Genomic DNA, 15067 nt, shown 5'->3' with positions numbered 1-15067 from the left:
GAGACTTCTATGAAGTAAATGTGAGAAAGGTACATAACTGTACAGAGCTGTACTTAGCTCAAGTGACCAGGGATCAAAAGCTGGAGGTAGGACATGCAGTGCTAGCACGACACATGTGGACACGTCTTCTGTGCTCCTGAATGTCATCCCTGGCGGGCTTCATGGAAGAGCCACATAGGCCACATAGCAGGCAAGGAGTGACAGCAGAAAACACAGGCTTATAGAAGCAATTGGTGTGAAATTTGTCAGAATTGATAGTTTCCTATGAGACAAAACGGTGAGAAGCGTGAATGTGACCAGGGTGAATCTAACTTGCACCATGATATAGCAGAGCTACAAAGTCAATGTGGGACCATGCCAAGCATATTCCAGAGTATTTCAGAAGAAAAAGGCTGAATGCACCTAAGTTGAAACTAGTTATTTGGCGTGCATCGCCCAGCCATGACGGTGGCTGTTTGACTTGACTGGCTTCAGCCCTTTATGACAAGGAAGCCGCATTAAAGCAGACACATTCAGAAGCACGCTTGTTTTTATGTATATCACCGGGGAGGGGGACACGATGGGGTGGTGTCCAAACTGTCCTGCGAACTCCCTCGCAGTTCGGCTCTGCTTCTCCCCCTTTCCTCCCCTCGGAGCGGCAGCGGGACCGGGCGCTGCCTGAGGCGAGCAGCCCCGGCGGGGAGCTCCGGAGCCCCCCCTCCGCCTCAGCCCCAGGCATGGCGCCCGCCCCGGGGGCCGGGCAGGGCCGGGCCGGGCTCGGCGGCGGCTCAGCCCCGCGGTGGGGACGGCGTTAGCCCGGCCCTGCCCGTCCCAGCCCGGCCCGCCCCGCCGGCCCCCCGCAGCACATGACCCGCCATGGAGGCGCGCTGGCGCTGCCCAGAAGTTTGGAGGCAGGGGAGCGGGCAGCGGCTGCCGGCGAGGGGGCGGCGGGACCCGGCGCCCAGCCGCGGGCGGTGCAGCGGGGCGGCGGGCGGGCAGGTAAGGGGCGGCCGGGCTGCCCTGAGGGGAGGCGGCGGCGCCCGGTAACTTCGGCGGGGGTGCCCGGCGGCAAGGCTGTGGGGTCGGGGGGCTGCTGCGGGGCGAGGTTGCCCCCCCCGTGTTGGTGTTGTTGCGTGTGGGGGGTCGCTGGCAGGCGGCGGAGCTGCCTCAGGTGCCGCTGCCTCCTCCTCGGCAGCCCGCCCGACCTCTGTCCCCGGTGGAGGCACGGCAGGGAGGAGCGGGGACGGTGAGGCGTGCTAGGGGCAGGAGGCAAAGCTTGTGAAAGTAAGGCGGTCCCGGGCTGCCCCGCCACCCGCTGCCCCGTGGGGCGATCTGCTCTGTGGCTCTGTTGTGTTTTCAATCCAGGAGAGAGTGGGCTGCTGCTGGCAGCTCCAGGATGAAGTCGCCTCCCTGCTGCATGTCTCTTTCTTCCCAAGCGTCCCTGGAGGAACAAGGGAACAGCACGTCCCTGGGCTCCCTGGACTCCAGCGTGTTCTCCAGTGAGGAAGAGCAGGGGCCCCTGCTGCAGAAGGCCATCCCCTCCTTGGACTGCTTTACGATCAATGTAGGAGGCAGCCGCTTTGTCATGTCCCAGCAAACTTTGTCGTGCTACCCTGACACCCGTCTCGGCAAGCTGGCCGTAGTGGTCTCTGCCGCCCGGGATGTGGCCTCTGGCCTCTTGGAGCTTTGCGATGATGCCAACCTGGTGGAGAACGAGTATTTCTTTGACCGGAGCTCGCAGGCGTTTCACTACATCCTGAATTACTACCAGACGGGGAGGCTGCATGTGATGGAGCAGCTCTGCGCGCTCTCCTTCCTGCAGGAGATCCAGTACTGGGGCTTGGATGAGCTCAGCATCGATTCCTGCTGCAGAGACCGGTGAGCTGTGGGGAGACACGAGGTGCGGGAGCGTGGGCTGGGTGAGCTCAGCGCTGGCTTGTGTGCAGGGATGGGCAGGTGAGAGATCCAGCAGCGGGGGCAGGTGAGGTGGCACAGCACAAGGAGAAGCATGGACAAATCCAGCACTGAAACCTACTTTAGAGGTAGGTGGGAGTAGGCAATGGGAAGAGGAGGTGTGTTTTGTGAGGTCTCTGTTGACCTATGATACAAAGGACAGGTTGGCAGTGGGGGCAAGATAGCAAGACCCTGATGGGAACAGGGTCTGTTTTTTCTGCATCGTCTTCATATTGGCCTTGGAAGCTCAAAGCAGAAAGTGACAGTGCTGGAGATAGGAAGGGTTGTCAAGGCAGAGATGCCCTTCAATGTCATTCGTGTTGGGGTTATCCTAGCCAAGGGGAGCAGATGTGGAGTCAGGAGGGTTTGGAGCCTCCGCACGCTGTCCTTTCCATTCAGGATGATTTCTAGATCCAAGCTGGAGAGGCAGAAGCAGGGAGCAGTCACCTGCCAGGCTGAGTGTGGGTGGCATGGCTCCAGGAGGAGCCCTGATGGCAAGCATCACACATGGCTGTAGCAGCTCACAGGGAGGGGGCAGCAACAGTGGGAACGTGGCTCAGTGGAGACCAGTTTTAACAGGCAGCTTAGGAACTAGGTGGGTTTGGACTGAACCACCCCCAGGATGTTTCTGTTAATGCTATTTGAAGATATCTTTTCCATCATTTTTAGCATTACTGGTTTGTTTGTAGTATTGAAGAATGGAATCCTCTAAAGAGTGACTGCTATTTATCTAAAGTGGTTATGTCAAAACTATTAGAAAGAAACGATCAAGCAACACCCACCCACCCCTCTGTCCTCTCTCCTACCATCCTAAAAAACAAATGCTAAAGTTATCCTATCCTGACATGACTCACTTCTGCATCTCAGAGAGAGTTGGATCCTACTTTTCATCCCCTTCTTCCTTCAGTGGTAGGTGTAACTGGAAGATCCTACTTCTTAGGTGGTACAAGCAGCTATGGACCTCTTTGGCATGTTCAGGAGTAACTGCATCAAATGAAGGCAAAATTGCCCTCTATTTAAGTCTTGACCTCTGCAGCTGTCAAGGAATACAGATGTGAAAAAAAAAAGGATTTTTTTCAACATACTTTAAGAATGTTGTTGCCACACACTCTTGCTCTAGAAAAATAGTCAATAAGTATTTACAATATCTGCAAGTTTTACTCAGCAAAGTTGCTTGCATGCTTCATTGTGTGACAACCAGTATATTTAAAGGTATGTAAGTCATCTTAGCATGTATTGATCAGAATTTCGTACATAAACTGCATAGCTTTTATTATGCCTTTCCTTAAAACATTGCAGATATACACCAATGTAATAAAAATGCAATATGATTAATAAAATTGAAGAGAGTTTAGAAACGGTGGGTCTAGTTGTGCCAGGATTGCTTACGAGAGCACAAGTTAGTCATGCAGCTCATCCTACTGTAGTTAACGTGATCCATATAAATAACACACCATCAGAATAAAATTATCGTGCACGTAAAAACTGTCACTGGTGTGACATGGGTGAGCAGGAACATCAGGTCATTGGAAACAGGCTGTAGGGTTTCAATTAATAAAATCCTCCATGACATGCTTGACCAAAGGGTTTCCTAAGTTCCTGTAAGGTATACCTTAATGTGTGCTCTTATGCCTCTCATGGTAGAGAATAAGAAACACTTATGTATTGGTATTAAAAATCTATTTGTGGGGCATTCCTGGGCAGGTACTTCAGGAGGAAGGAGCTGAGTGAAGCCCTAGACATCAAGAAAGATGCAGAAGAACTGGATGCCCAAGATGAGGAAGAGGACTTTTCTGGTAGCCTCTGTCCTAATGTCAGACAAAAACTTTGGGAAGTTTTGGAAAAGCCTGGTTCCTCCGCAGCAGCCAGGACTTTCGGCACTCTATCCATGGCTTTTGTTGTTGTGTCCATTGCCAACATGGCTTTGATTTCGGTAGAGTTAAGCTGGCTGGCACCGCCGCTACTGGATGCCCTAGAGTACTTGTGTATTGCATGGTTCACTGTGGAGTTTGTTCTGAGGTTCCTGTGTGCACGGGATCGGTGTCGCTTCCTAAGGAGCGTGGCAAACATCATCGACCTCCTTGCTATTTTACCTTTCTACATCACCCTGCTGGTAGAGAGCCTGTGTGGTGGGGAGAGCTCCCAAGAACTGGAAAACGTGGGGCGCATTGTCCAAGTGCTGAGACTGCTCAGAGCCCTGCGGATGCTGAAGCTGGGAAGACATTCAACAGGTACTTTCAGCCTTGGCAGTGAAAGCTCTCATTCCTTCTACCAACAGCAGTTGTCCCTGCACATAGTCCCTTATATTGTCCGCCTTTCTGCCTTATTTTGTTATACAGTGTAATGTTATCAGTAATGGCTTGTGAAGCTCTTACTTTCGGACATAGGTAATTGTGTGGCAGGAGCCTTCTCCCATAAATTTTAGTTCTCCATAAAGCCAGTATATATAGTTTGCATAGAATACTTACAGAAAACAGGCCCCAAAGCTGTATGCTGTAAATCATTCAACAGTCTCTTACGATGTCACTAATTTGCAAACATTTGTAATTGACTTGGTTAAGAGGGAAGCACAGGAAGAAACAGTAAGTGATCATCATTGACCAATGCTTTTTGTATTGTCAGAGTTTTACAAGTGACAGCTTATAATCACCTATCACAATTTGTTACACTAAAAGTTTATGCAAATACATGTATCATGATTTTGTCTACATCGCAGATCCTGAAAACAGACATCCACTGTTGAATACATCATATTTCTAGAAAACTGTTTAAATTAAATCATACTGTGCAAAGGGTTGGTGGGCTTTCTGGCCCTTTTGAACACATCGGTATCTATATGACATGTTGAACACAGCTGGGAGTTGCTTACTAAATCGGCAGTAGGTACAGCACAGAGTGATGATGTTGGGCTCAGTCAGCATTCACCTGTTGATGTGGGGCCCTTCATGCCCAAGCTTTGCTGGCAAGTGTGAGGAGACACGGATGAACAGCAGGCAGGAGAGTGGTGGATGGTAGAGTGCATTACTGGGAACATACGGGTTCACTCTTCCTAAGTAGTGTAGGAAAGGTATGAAAGAATGTTTTCAAGTGGAAACTTATCAGAGGAAGATGGAAATATTCAGAAGGTCTTGTGTTTCCCCCATTTTGTATTACTACTTAATGTGCATGCCTGGATATCTGAAATAATAAAAGCAATACTCTCACCACACCCTGCCTATGCTGTGATGTTACCCAGTGCTTGTTATTTTCAAAATGATTTAATTATGTTCCCACTTGAATCAGTGGTGAACATGGCACGGAATTTGACAGAAGAAAAGTTCTGCCAAAACTTGGAGCTTTGAAAAATCAGATCCCAATAGTAAATTGTTGCCTCTGTTCTGTGATACTGGCCTCTTCTGAAGATGATGATAATCATTCTTACATGGCATTCAATGTAATCCTTCCTGCATTTCTGAAGCAGGAATGGTTGATGCTTCATTTTTTGGAGAGCCATCTCCATCCTCTTTATGAACTGGCCCCACTTCAGCAGGAATTATAGCAGGAGGATGCCTCTGATTTTTGTTCCCGTTGAAGAGCAGTGAACCTGCGTACCAATTGCAGGGAATAGCTTTAATACCACTGAGCGTAATGATAGTGGTTTGAGAATTATCTTAATCTTACTCCTCCGCTCTAGATTGTGCCTATACCAATGCATAACTGTCCCTTAGAGAGAAGTTGAAGGGAAGCAGATAGTGATTCAGTCTGTCAGGGAGTTTGCTTTGCTTCATCATAATTTTTTTACAGTTCTTGTTTCATACAAGGAAGCCTGCTACCCACTTCCAATGGTGGCAGTAATCTGAATCTATTCCATTGTAGTTGTGTTTTGAAAATAAGCAAAAGATTTGAACACATCAAGGCACTTTTGTGCTGAATAGCAGGGTTGTGGTCCAGAAGTATGTTGGTTCTTGTTATAAAGTTTCCAAAGTTCTCAGTTCATCAAACTGCTACAGAATGAATGCATGAAACTCAGTTCTAAAGCTCTTTCTGTCAGCTTGAAACCGTGAGTTTCAGTTGTCTGTAAAATAACAGTTAATGTTAGGTGTATTAGCTTTCAGAGATGGTGTGAACTTTAGTGCCTATTTATTTTTAAAGTTAAACTCATTAAAATGCTACCGTAGTTTATTTCATAATATTAAGTGCTGTTAAGAGTCGAATAACTCATTTGCCATGTTAGAAGAAGTGAATTAATGATATCAAAATCTAGTCTCCTACTGTGGCAGTGAACTATCATCTTTCTTCTGGAACTGAAATACCTGTTTCAGCATTCAAGAAATGGCTTACATCACTTAAACAGTTCAGAACATCATTACTGTTGCTGTGCTTGCTTCTTTGGTAGTTCAGAGTTGCTAGCCATGTAGGAGGCCCAGAACACTGTATCAATTCTGGCTCTTTTCTGTATAATTTAAATGTAGAAAGTCATGAATTCAGTTTTCTGTCAGAGAAGATGCTGCTACTAAGACAAAACATAAACCTAATAAACCAGAAAAATACACTAACAGATCTGAAGTCTGGTTTCTGACCATTAGAGGTTTGTAGTAGAAGATAGTTGTGCTAATGTGGTTCTAAACACACCTTAAACCACAGCTTCTAGTGTAAGATGAACTCCGTGAGTACCATACACAGAGACCATCCTGCTCATACATACCTGGGTAGTCCTGATAAACGTCAGTGCCTAGGAGTGGCACTCACAACTCTTCTGTGCTCATGCCGTAGGCAGCTTAAAACTGACTCCCGCACTCTCAGATCAAAGCTTCATGCACTGCTCACCTGCTCTGTGTGGCAAGAGGAGTGCAAGATCAGAAGAAAAGAGATGAAAAACATTGTAGCTGCTGGAAGCAACTCCCCTGTCACCAAGGAGGGATGATCACAGTCACAAGGAGGACATCTCTGTAGTACAGTGCAGACCCCTAGCAAAGCTGGGATCCCAACAGCAGTGTGGTTCTGCTATCAGAGGCAGAAATGAGTTTGGAAAAATCATAAAGGCAATTCTTTTTTTTCCCCTTTATTTTTAAAGAAATGGCAGATAAACCCTATTTGTGGAGAAGTGAAAGAAAAATGGAAGCATCATTTCTGCCCCTTTAAAAGCTGAACCATGCTATTAGGATAGATGCAGTACATAGAAACATCTAGGCTAGACTGGAGCAAGTGTTAAATTATTTATGCAAAGTGCTGTATTTTGTCAAGGAACAACTGAGAAATTAGAAATACCTATCTCCAGAAAATATATAGCTAGAGGGTGAGACGACTTCTGAGATACGGAAATGATGGATTTGAGTAGGTGTAGGAACAGGTGAGAACTGAACCTGCATTTTTCACAATCTCTGGTGCACCTCAGCTGTAGGCTTCCTTCTGGGGCCATGTCTGTGTGAAGCTTTTCTGGTCCTCCTCTGTGAAGCACTTAGAGATTTACTCCATGAGGAGAAGTAGGATGTGAGCATCTTACTTGTGATGGCAGTGGACTTGTTTGAGGGAAGGCTGTAGCATGTGACAAGATGAGATGCTTCTGGATACACGAGAAAGTAAATCTTCAGCATTTTCAGAATTCTATGCTAAAATCTTAAGATGGTTTAAAAGCTGTGTTTAAACTGAAGCTCCTGAAAATGAGCTTGTATTATCAAGTCCATCTGGGCAACAAACAGGTGGAAGTTGACATGCATGGCAAAAAAGCCTCTCCTTCCTCCTGCTGGTCCCAGGTCTGGGGCTGCTTGTTTGCCCTATGCTGGGTACCACACTGGTTCTGTTACAGTACCATAGCACCTTCCAGCATGGCTACCCAGGCTGTCACAGCTCCTGGTGAGGAGCTGTCATAGCTCTGTGCTTGAACAGCCCTAGTTTGGCTGTGTGCTGGGGCTGGAGAAAGAACTTTTAAAAGTTACTAGACAATAGAGCAGAAGACATTATTCTTCTGAATGCACCGATTCCCATTTAGAATGAGCTGTGAAGCCCAGTAAGTTGTCTGATTCATAGATTCAACTGAAAAAGTCTCCTGATTTCATCTGAAGACCTGAAGAGATGGAGAACCACAACTTCGCTGATAATTCGTCAATGTGATATAAAGTGGTAGCAGTCACAGCCCTGTTCCTGCTTATTTAAAGTTTATGAGAGTTGTGCTGTTTGTTTTAGCTGCAGTATTCTCAAGATCCATTGAAAAGAGCAAAGCCTGGCTTTTATAGTACCTATCCGTGCTTTAAAATGAAGTGGTACAGAGAGTTTTAAATTGGAGTACCTTATTCTTAGGTCACTTGAAAACTGAAGAAGAATTCTACCTTGATTAGTGTGAAGTTTTACATGGCAGGGGATGGTAGTAACTTCCTTAGAAAATGAGAACTTGGTCTGGATGCTTGCAGTTGTCCCATTCACAGCTTTTGCACTGCTGATCTTAGTATATTTTCAAAATCTGGAGGCAGTCATATTAATAGCAAAAAGATTACTCTGATAAATCGTATTTCCCTTCTGCTGCAAAATTAACCTAATAGCACTGTAATAAACATCCTACCCAACAGACCGTAGTTGTAGCAGGATAAAACATGGATATGAACAAGTCCTTAACTGGAGTTGGTAGAAGAAAACTTTGGAAAAGGAAACATTCCCTACAACATCTAGTATGTAGCTCCATGATTTGCTGTACATAAACAAAAACTTTAAAACTCATTAAACATAAAGGGGAAAAGAAATAGAGCCAAAAGCAAGAAGAAATTTTAACTTCTTTTAGTTTGAGATTGTGGAAAGTAAAGCGAATCAAATTGCTCATTATTCCCAATGAGCATGTGAAGTCTGCAAGCAGAGGCAGAGCTCCAGTAAGCCATTATGCAAACATTGCTTTAGTTACAAGTGTACTCCGTGAAGGGTAATTGATAAGCATCATGGTTTTCTCTTTTACTACGGGAAACAGCATCTTCTTAAAGAACAGTGTTAAAAAGCAATCTAAAATCATTAGTTATTCAGAAGATAATTTCAGTTTCCAATGTGTTTCAACTGAGCTGGTGCCTTGTTATCTTCCTTCTTTGTTCATGCGAGGTTTTTATCCATTGCACTGTTATTGGATTTACTTTCCTGCTTGCTTTGTCAGGCAGCCTGGCCTTGAGGCAGCAGCTCTGAAAGGAATGTGGGGCATTACGGAGTGCAGTCAGCTGCATGCGGGCTCCCTGTGCGACTCATGGGCAACGGGACTGATGCAGTACATCAGTGAATTAGCAGGAGAATGCATTTGCATTGGGAGGCTTTGCTATCTCCAGTTTGGGCACAAGTGCAGCTACTGCTGAACTGCTGCATTTGTTTTGATCTCTACAGATAAATATGTTGATAGGCTGGGAAGAGAAAGAGATCAGAGAGGCTGTGAGAACTGTAAAAGGGTTGCAAATGGTGCTTAGCAAAGAGGGTAGTGTGACAGAGTTAGGCTCCGAGTACCCACCTGGGAACATGAATTTGACAACAGAGGGCTGTTTGGTCCAAGAGAAAAATTTGACAAGGGCTGGAAAATACAGCTTGGCACATTCAGACTGGAAGTAGGGAGCAGATGTTTTTAGTGTTTTTAAATGGTTATTTAGGTAACTTAATAAAAATTGTGGTAGTTCCTCCACTATGGCCAATTACTAGATGGAGATTTAGTAATAATAAATAAATAGAGTAATTTTCTAAATGTCGTATGTAGTTCAAATGATAAGTAATAAGGAGGATTCATATGCTCTGTTGTAAGGAGACTGGGATAACGTCAGTGGTTCAATCTAATATTTTATAAAATCACATTTTCCCGGTATTTTGAGAGCTGCACCCCTTTTTCCTAAGACGTATTCACTAGCAGTCAAAGCAAAAGTATAAAACAGTCAGCTTTTAAATAACAGATATTTCACAAACTTCTGAAGGCAGCTGCATGAATCAACCTACTGACAGTGTTTCTTGTCTTTCAGGCTTGCGGTCCCTTGGAATGACTATTGCACAGTGCTACGAGGAGGTTGGCCTCCTGCTGCTCTTCCTGTCCGTAGGGATCTCTATATTTTCCACTGTGGAGTACTTTGTTGAGCAAGGTGTGCCAGGCACAACTTTCACGAGCGTGCCTGGTGCTTGGTGGTGGGCAACAACTTCCATGACAACTGTTGGTTATGGTGACATTAGGCCAGACACCACTATTGGTAAGGTAGTGGCCTTTATGTGTATCCTGTCAGGAATACTAGTTTTGGCTTTGCCAATAGCTATCATAAACGACCGGTTTTCTGCCTGTTACTTTACACTGAAGATAAAAGAAGCTGCTCTCCGGCAGCGTGAAGCTTTAAAGAGACTCACGAAGAACTCATCCAGTGACTCAAATATCAATGTGAATTTGCGAGACATATATGCACGCAGTGTCATGGATATGTTACGGTTAAAAAGCAGAGAGAGAGCAAGCACACGGAGCAGTGGAGGAGATGATTTCTGGTTTTGACTTTTAAGTTATTTAGCCTTGTATAGCAAACAGACTGCTTCAAAAATGTAGTGTTAAGAATCTCTTTTTTATTATTCACCAGATAGTGTATTTCCTTTTCCATATGGAGTTTGACTTATTGGACAGACTGATACAGCCAGTGTATACAAAGGAAGAATTCAAAATATGAAAACTCTTAGGGGGCTCAGAAACCTGATCCCAGAACTGGATGTTGGTGGGTAAGAGGGGAAATAATGGGTCCATCAAAGTAAAGCAGTGACACAAACACATCTATGAATCCAATGTCCTTGCTAATGTATAATAATAAAGTCTTAGCCAAAATTGCTGTGGTGTTTTGAAGTTTAAAGACGTATAAGATTTGTATTTACAGTAGAAAAACAAAAGTTAGAGAATAAGCAAATCTGAAAAAAGAAGTCTAAGGAAGTAGAATGTTGAATAAATTTATGATGACATTCCCATCACATTTTCTACTTCGTTTGCATGAAAATGAGGGTACAAGACCCTGGAGGGGGGGGGGCGGGGGGGATTTTTTTTCATTTCAGGAGAAGCAAATGGCTACCAAATTCATGGTGGGTATCAAAATATAGGTGAAAGTGTTAAGTTACAGGAGCTAATATGGCCTTTGTAGCATGCCTTCTCCTTGTGTTTTGATTCTCATAACTTACTTGTGCAGCTAAGCAGATTTTGTGCTCAAGTGAAGTCACCAGTGGATACCAGACAAAATAGAAATGGTAAAAGATAACACATTACTCATTTCTCTGTCTCCTGTTAAAACCAGTAAGTATACCAGTAAGCTGACCACATTTAAAATAAATGAATAATCTTCCAGTAGATTAAATCAAAAATCACAAACCTTTATCATTTCATTTTCAGCAATGTAAGCACAAGCATTATTTATATTTGACATTAATTCAACATACTTCCTAAGATGAGACATATATTAGCTGTGGATTATTTAATTTGATCATGAATTTATGTATTTAGAAGGCTTAGACTACCTTTGAGTATATATGAATTGGTAAAATGCTTTTAATAAATATTGCATAACACTTGTTTTGAATTAAGAGTGTGTTTTCCTCCTGTTCCCCGTAAACATAATACAGAAAGCAAAAAATTTCAAAGGCTCCAACCCTGATGCAAACCTCATAGAATTTCAGCTTCTAATTTGTCAGCTGATATCAGTCAGCATTTGGATTTGGGATCAATGCAGCACCTGCAGTAGTCACCAGAGGCAGGAGGAAGCCGAGTTAAAATGTTAGAGACCATAAGAGTTGTCTTTCTCTATCAGAAATGGACTAGGTGTGAAAATTCATAGGTCAGTCTTATGGTCTGTGTTACGCAGAGATCAAACTATGTTATCGTAGTTTTCCTTTCTGCCCTAATGTTCTATAAATCCATGACAAAACTCCCATGGATGTCCAGGAGACAAAACTGATTCCACAGGGAAAGGTTTGATGCAGCCCACTCTAGGTTGTTATTTCATAGCTCCTTTGAGCAGGAAGTCTCTGAGCTGCACAAATTGTACAGGCTGTTTCTCATTCAAAAGTCATTCTAATTATAGAGAATTAGGAAGAAGCTTTCATTGTGGGAAGACTGTTTTGTAATGTCTTTTGTGCTTTCTCGTACAGCATCTGATCTCTGTTTGAGAAAGGAAATGCAGTTAGATAGATGACTGATTCTCTTTAGGGAAAGGCTGCTTTTATTGCATCCTGTGTTTTTTTTATGAAGGACTCAAAAGAATGAGAGAAATGTTCTGGGATGTATCACTTGATTCACTCCTTTCAGCAGGTCTGGAGATAAAGTTTCCTAGAAATGCCCATGAGGAAATGTGGCTGAGACTTTATCAAGTAGCTGCTTCAGCTTCTATTTTCAGACTTCTTGATTTTAAATTCAAAGTCTCCAAAGAAGTGTTTGTCAATCATGTTTTTTTATTCAGCAAAGCAGTCTGTCACATTATGGGCTCAGACTAACAAATCATTTTGCGGATGAAGGTCAGTTCTGATTTCAGCTCTTACAGACAGGACCAGAGCATTCATACTGAGCACCAAACAGCACAGGGCATTACAAAGCTAGAACATGAATCTATGTCATTTACCTACTGCCACAAATTTGGAAATCAGCTCTTTTGTCACTAAGGCACCATATTAAGGATGTTACTGTGCTATCTTTAGAGTATCACGCTGAAGTTAAGTATGAAACTACCTCTTGTCCTCACATCTGTTCTGCCATTTCCATCACACATCAGACTTGGCAGAAAGGATCATGTGTCAGAACGTCAATAATGTCCCCATTTTAGCTTAAAATACTAAGCACTTCCAAAAACCATCAATAAAGGTGAGAACCGGCAAAACAGGAAACACAGGGACATGCTGGAGAAAGTCCAGCAAAATACTGGAATGCCAGGCTGCAGAGACCATTGGGGAACCGCTGTATCCAGGAGAGGTGGGACATATGGGAAGATTTATAACTTATATGGATAAGTTATAGAAAGGTATTTAGAAATCTGTGTTCAATAATATTTCACAACCATTTAATAACATGATTTACTTGTTGTATTACGGATATTGATCCTGAATGCACAATTCACTGACCATTGGTTAAGTCTGTGTTGTTAGTAAGTCAATAAACCACTTCAATCTTGATTTGATATAAGCTATGTAAGATGAGCAGTGTTCCCTTAGGACAGGAGTTTTCCTGGGCAACTCTGAGCTTGTGAGGTTGCCATGTGGTGGATCTGATTGAGCTTAAAAAGGAGCACACAGAAGAAAGCTATGAAGTCTTTTACATATAATGCCCATTTATTTTTGTTTTCTGACATTAAAGATACGTGTATTCTCATCTTGACATTATCTTGATAATGAGTAACATAATTTTCTCATTTTCTACAGTATTGTCCTCTCAAACCTCCAGTGAAGTGTACATGCATACCCAGAACTCTGCTAGAACATTCTCTGTTGAGATGCCCACCATCTAACGTGAATTAGAGCAGATGTTGCTGATACAGCTGGTGCCTGATTTTCTGTGCTGTTGTCCGCTCTTATCATTGCAGAAGGAGCAGGGCAGCAGCACAACCCTTAGTCACACCTCTAATTGCAGACAAGGGATCTCCAGGGCTCTGGGCTCTTGGAAATGTCATTCATCAAACAGAAGAGTTAGGGTCAATAATTTTGCTAGGGTTGAGAAGCAGTTTTCCATTTTAACCTTACCTCAATTTATTTTTCCAATTTTTGAGAGCTTTAACCATCCAAATAATTATTGAAGTTTTGCCTTTAACACTAGAAAACACATACCCTGTGGAAGCAGAGCTTCCATGCACTCAGTTCATAGAAATTTTATGAAGCATTTGATTGGTGTAATGAGGTTGACCTGATGAGCAGTCAGTAGTAAAAGCCATTCCTTCAGAAAATGTGTTTTAATGAAAGGCTAAGTTGAAGATTTCCTTTATAATTAGCTTTTGTTGTTGATACATGAAATAGAGTCTTTTCTGACAAAACTTGACCCCAGTTTGTAGGGTGGGCACTTCTGCTAGAGGATGTCCCCATCAGCAGGTGGGATAGAACAGACTGTTTTGTGTGTGCCTCTCAGATGGGCTAGAAAAGTGCACACCCCTTCTCCCAGGAAAACATGTATGCGGTTTGTTGCAGGTGGCTATGTTATAGTATTTCTATGTGAAATGAACAATCAAAAAAATCTGTATTAATAACAAACCTATTTAAAGGCGTTTGGGCCACTATTTTTTGTTGTACTGATGCTAAATTAAAACTACGTACAGATGCATATTATAATCTCAGAAAATCGTGCCTCTGTAAAAAAGCTTCCAAAAGTGAAAACATCTTCCTTGCCAAACAAAGCAAGACCCTTGGAGATACAAGGTTTCCTCTAATTACATCTAATTTTGTACAGCTTTTAATAAAACTAAACCTGCTGGTAAGTCATGTAGCATCACTGTGTAGTCCTGCAACCAACACATTCATTTCACTTCCAACATCCTGACTCAGAAAGGTAGTTCTCTCCCCAAACTGTGCAGCAGAGATAAGTCCCGGGAAATGGATGAAGTAAGCGTGACTCCCTTCATTACCTGCTGCATGAATCAGTTTCTGAGGAGATCTGCGAGGAGAATTCATAAATTCCCATTGTGATTTTTGCCAAAAGTACATACAATAAATTCTTCTGAATTCTTCTTCTAAAGTCATTTTTTCAGCATACCTGAAAAAGACAATTGGCTTGAAAATAGTTAAAGGATAACTAATGATGTCATTTTTTATAGCAGGCACTGTTACAGATTCCTGAACTGAGGCTCTCAGCCTGAGGTACGAAACACGTTAGGCAATCCAACAATGTTGAATTATGGAAAAATATTCTGAGATGAATATGTATCTGCTTAAGAACTGCTGTCCAGTGAAGCAGCATTCATAAGCTCACAGTCCTCTTATCCTAAACGAACAACAGTGTTATGGACTTCGGAACATGCTATCAGAAATTACCAGTTACGGGCTCTGTGGGATCCCTCTGTAGCTTTTGTGGTGTGTCAGATGCTGCACTGATAAAAGCTGTTATTACTGAAGCCCAAGCAGACAGATTAAGCCATTATTAATGCTGAATATATAGAAGAAAAATAATGGAAGGTAGAACAGGAAAGAGCAAATTAATTTAAACTTAAATTAATTTTAAGTTAAA

At 43.2% G+C, this 15067-nt stretch overlaps 1 protein-coding gene across 1 annotated transcript; it reads left to right on the top strand.

Moving 5' to 3' along the window:
* The first annotated feature begins 805 nt into the window (after positions 1-805).
* Positions 806-11450, top strand: KCNV1 (potassium voltage-gated channel modifier subfamily V member 1). Its single transcript, XM_068672526.1, has 4 exons — positions 806-978; positions 1345-1857; positions 3637-4163; positions 9879-11450. The coding sequence occupies exons 2-4, from the start codon at positions 1376-1378 to the stop codon at positions 10388-10390; spliced, it is 1521 nt and encodes a 506-aa protein (XP_068528627.1). The 5' UTR covers positions 806-978; positions 1345-1375; the 3' UTR covers positions 10391-11450.
* Positions 11451-15067: the final 3617 nt, after the last annotated feature.

The sequence above is a fragment of the Anas acuta genome, chromosome 2, assembly GCF_963932015.1.
Source record: "Anas acuta chromosome 2, bAnaAcu1.1, whole genome shotgun sequence".
Taxonomy (NCBI): Eukaryota; Metazoa; Chordata; class Aves; order Anseriformes; family Anatidae; genus Anas; species Anas acuta.
The sequence above is the reverse complement of the archived record's forward strand: the minus strand, read 5'-3'. Positions and strand labels throughout refer to the sequence as shown.

Excerpts from the sequence above, each read along its gene's own strand:
- KCNV1 (XM_068672526.1), top strand. The coding sequence starts at position 1,376 with ATGAAGTCGCCTCCCTGCTGCATGTCTCTTTCTTCCCAAGCGTCCCTG. Across the intron at positions 1,858-3,636 it reads GATTCCTGCTGCAGAGACCG|GTACTTCAGGAGGAAGGAGC; the intron begins GTGAGCTGTGGG and ends ATTCCTGGGCAG. Across the intron at positions 4,164-9,878 it reads GCTGGGAAGACATTCAACAG|GCTTGCGGTCCCTTGGAATG; the intron begins GTACTTTCAGCC and ends CTTGTCTTTCAG.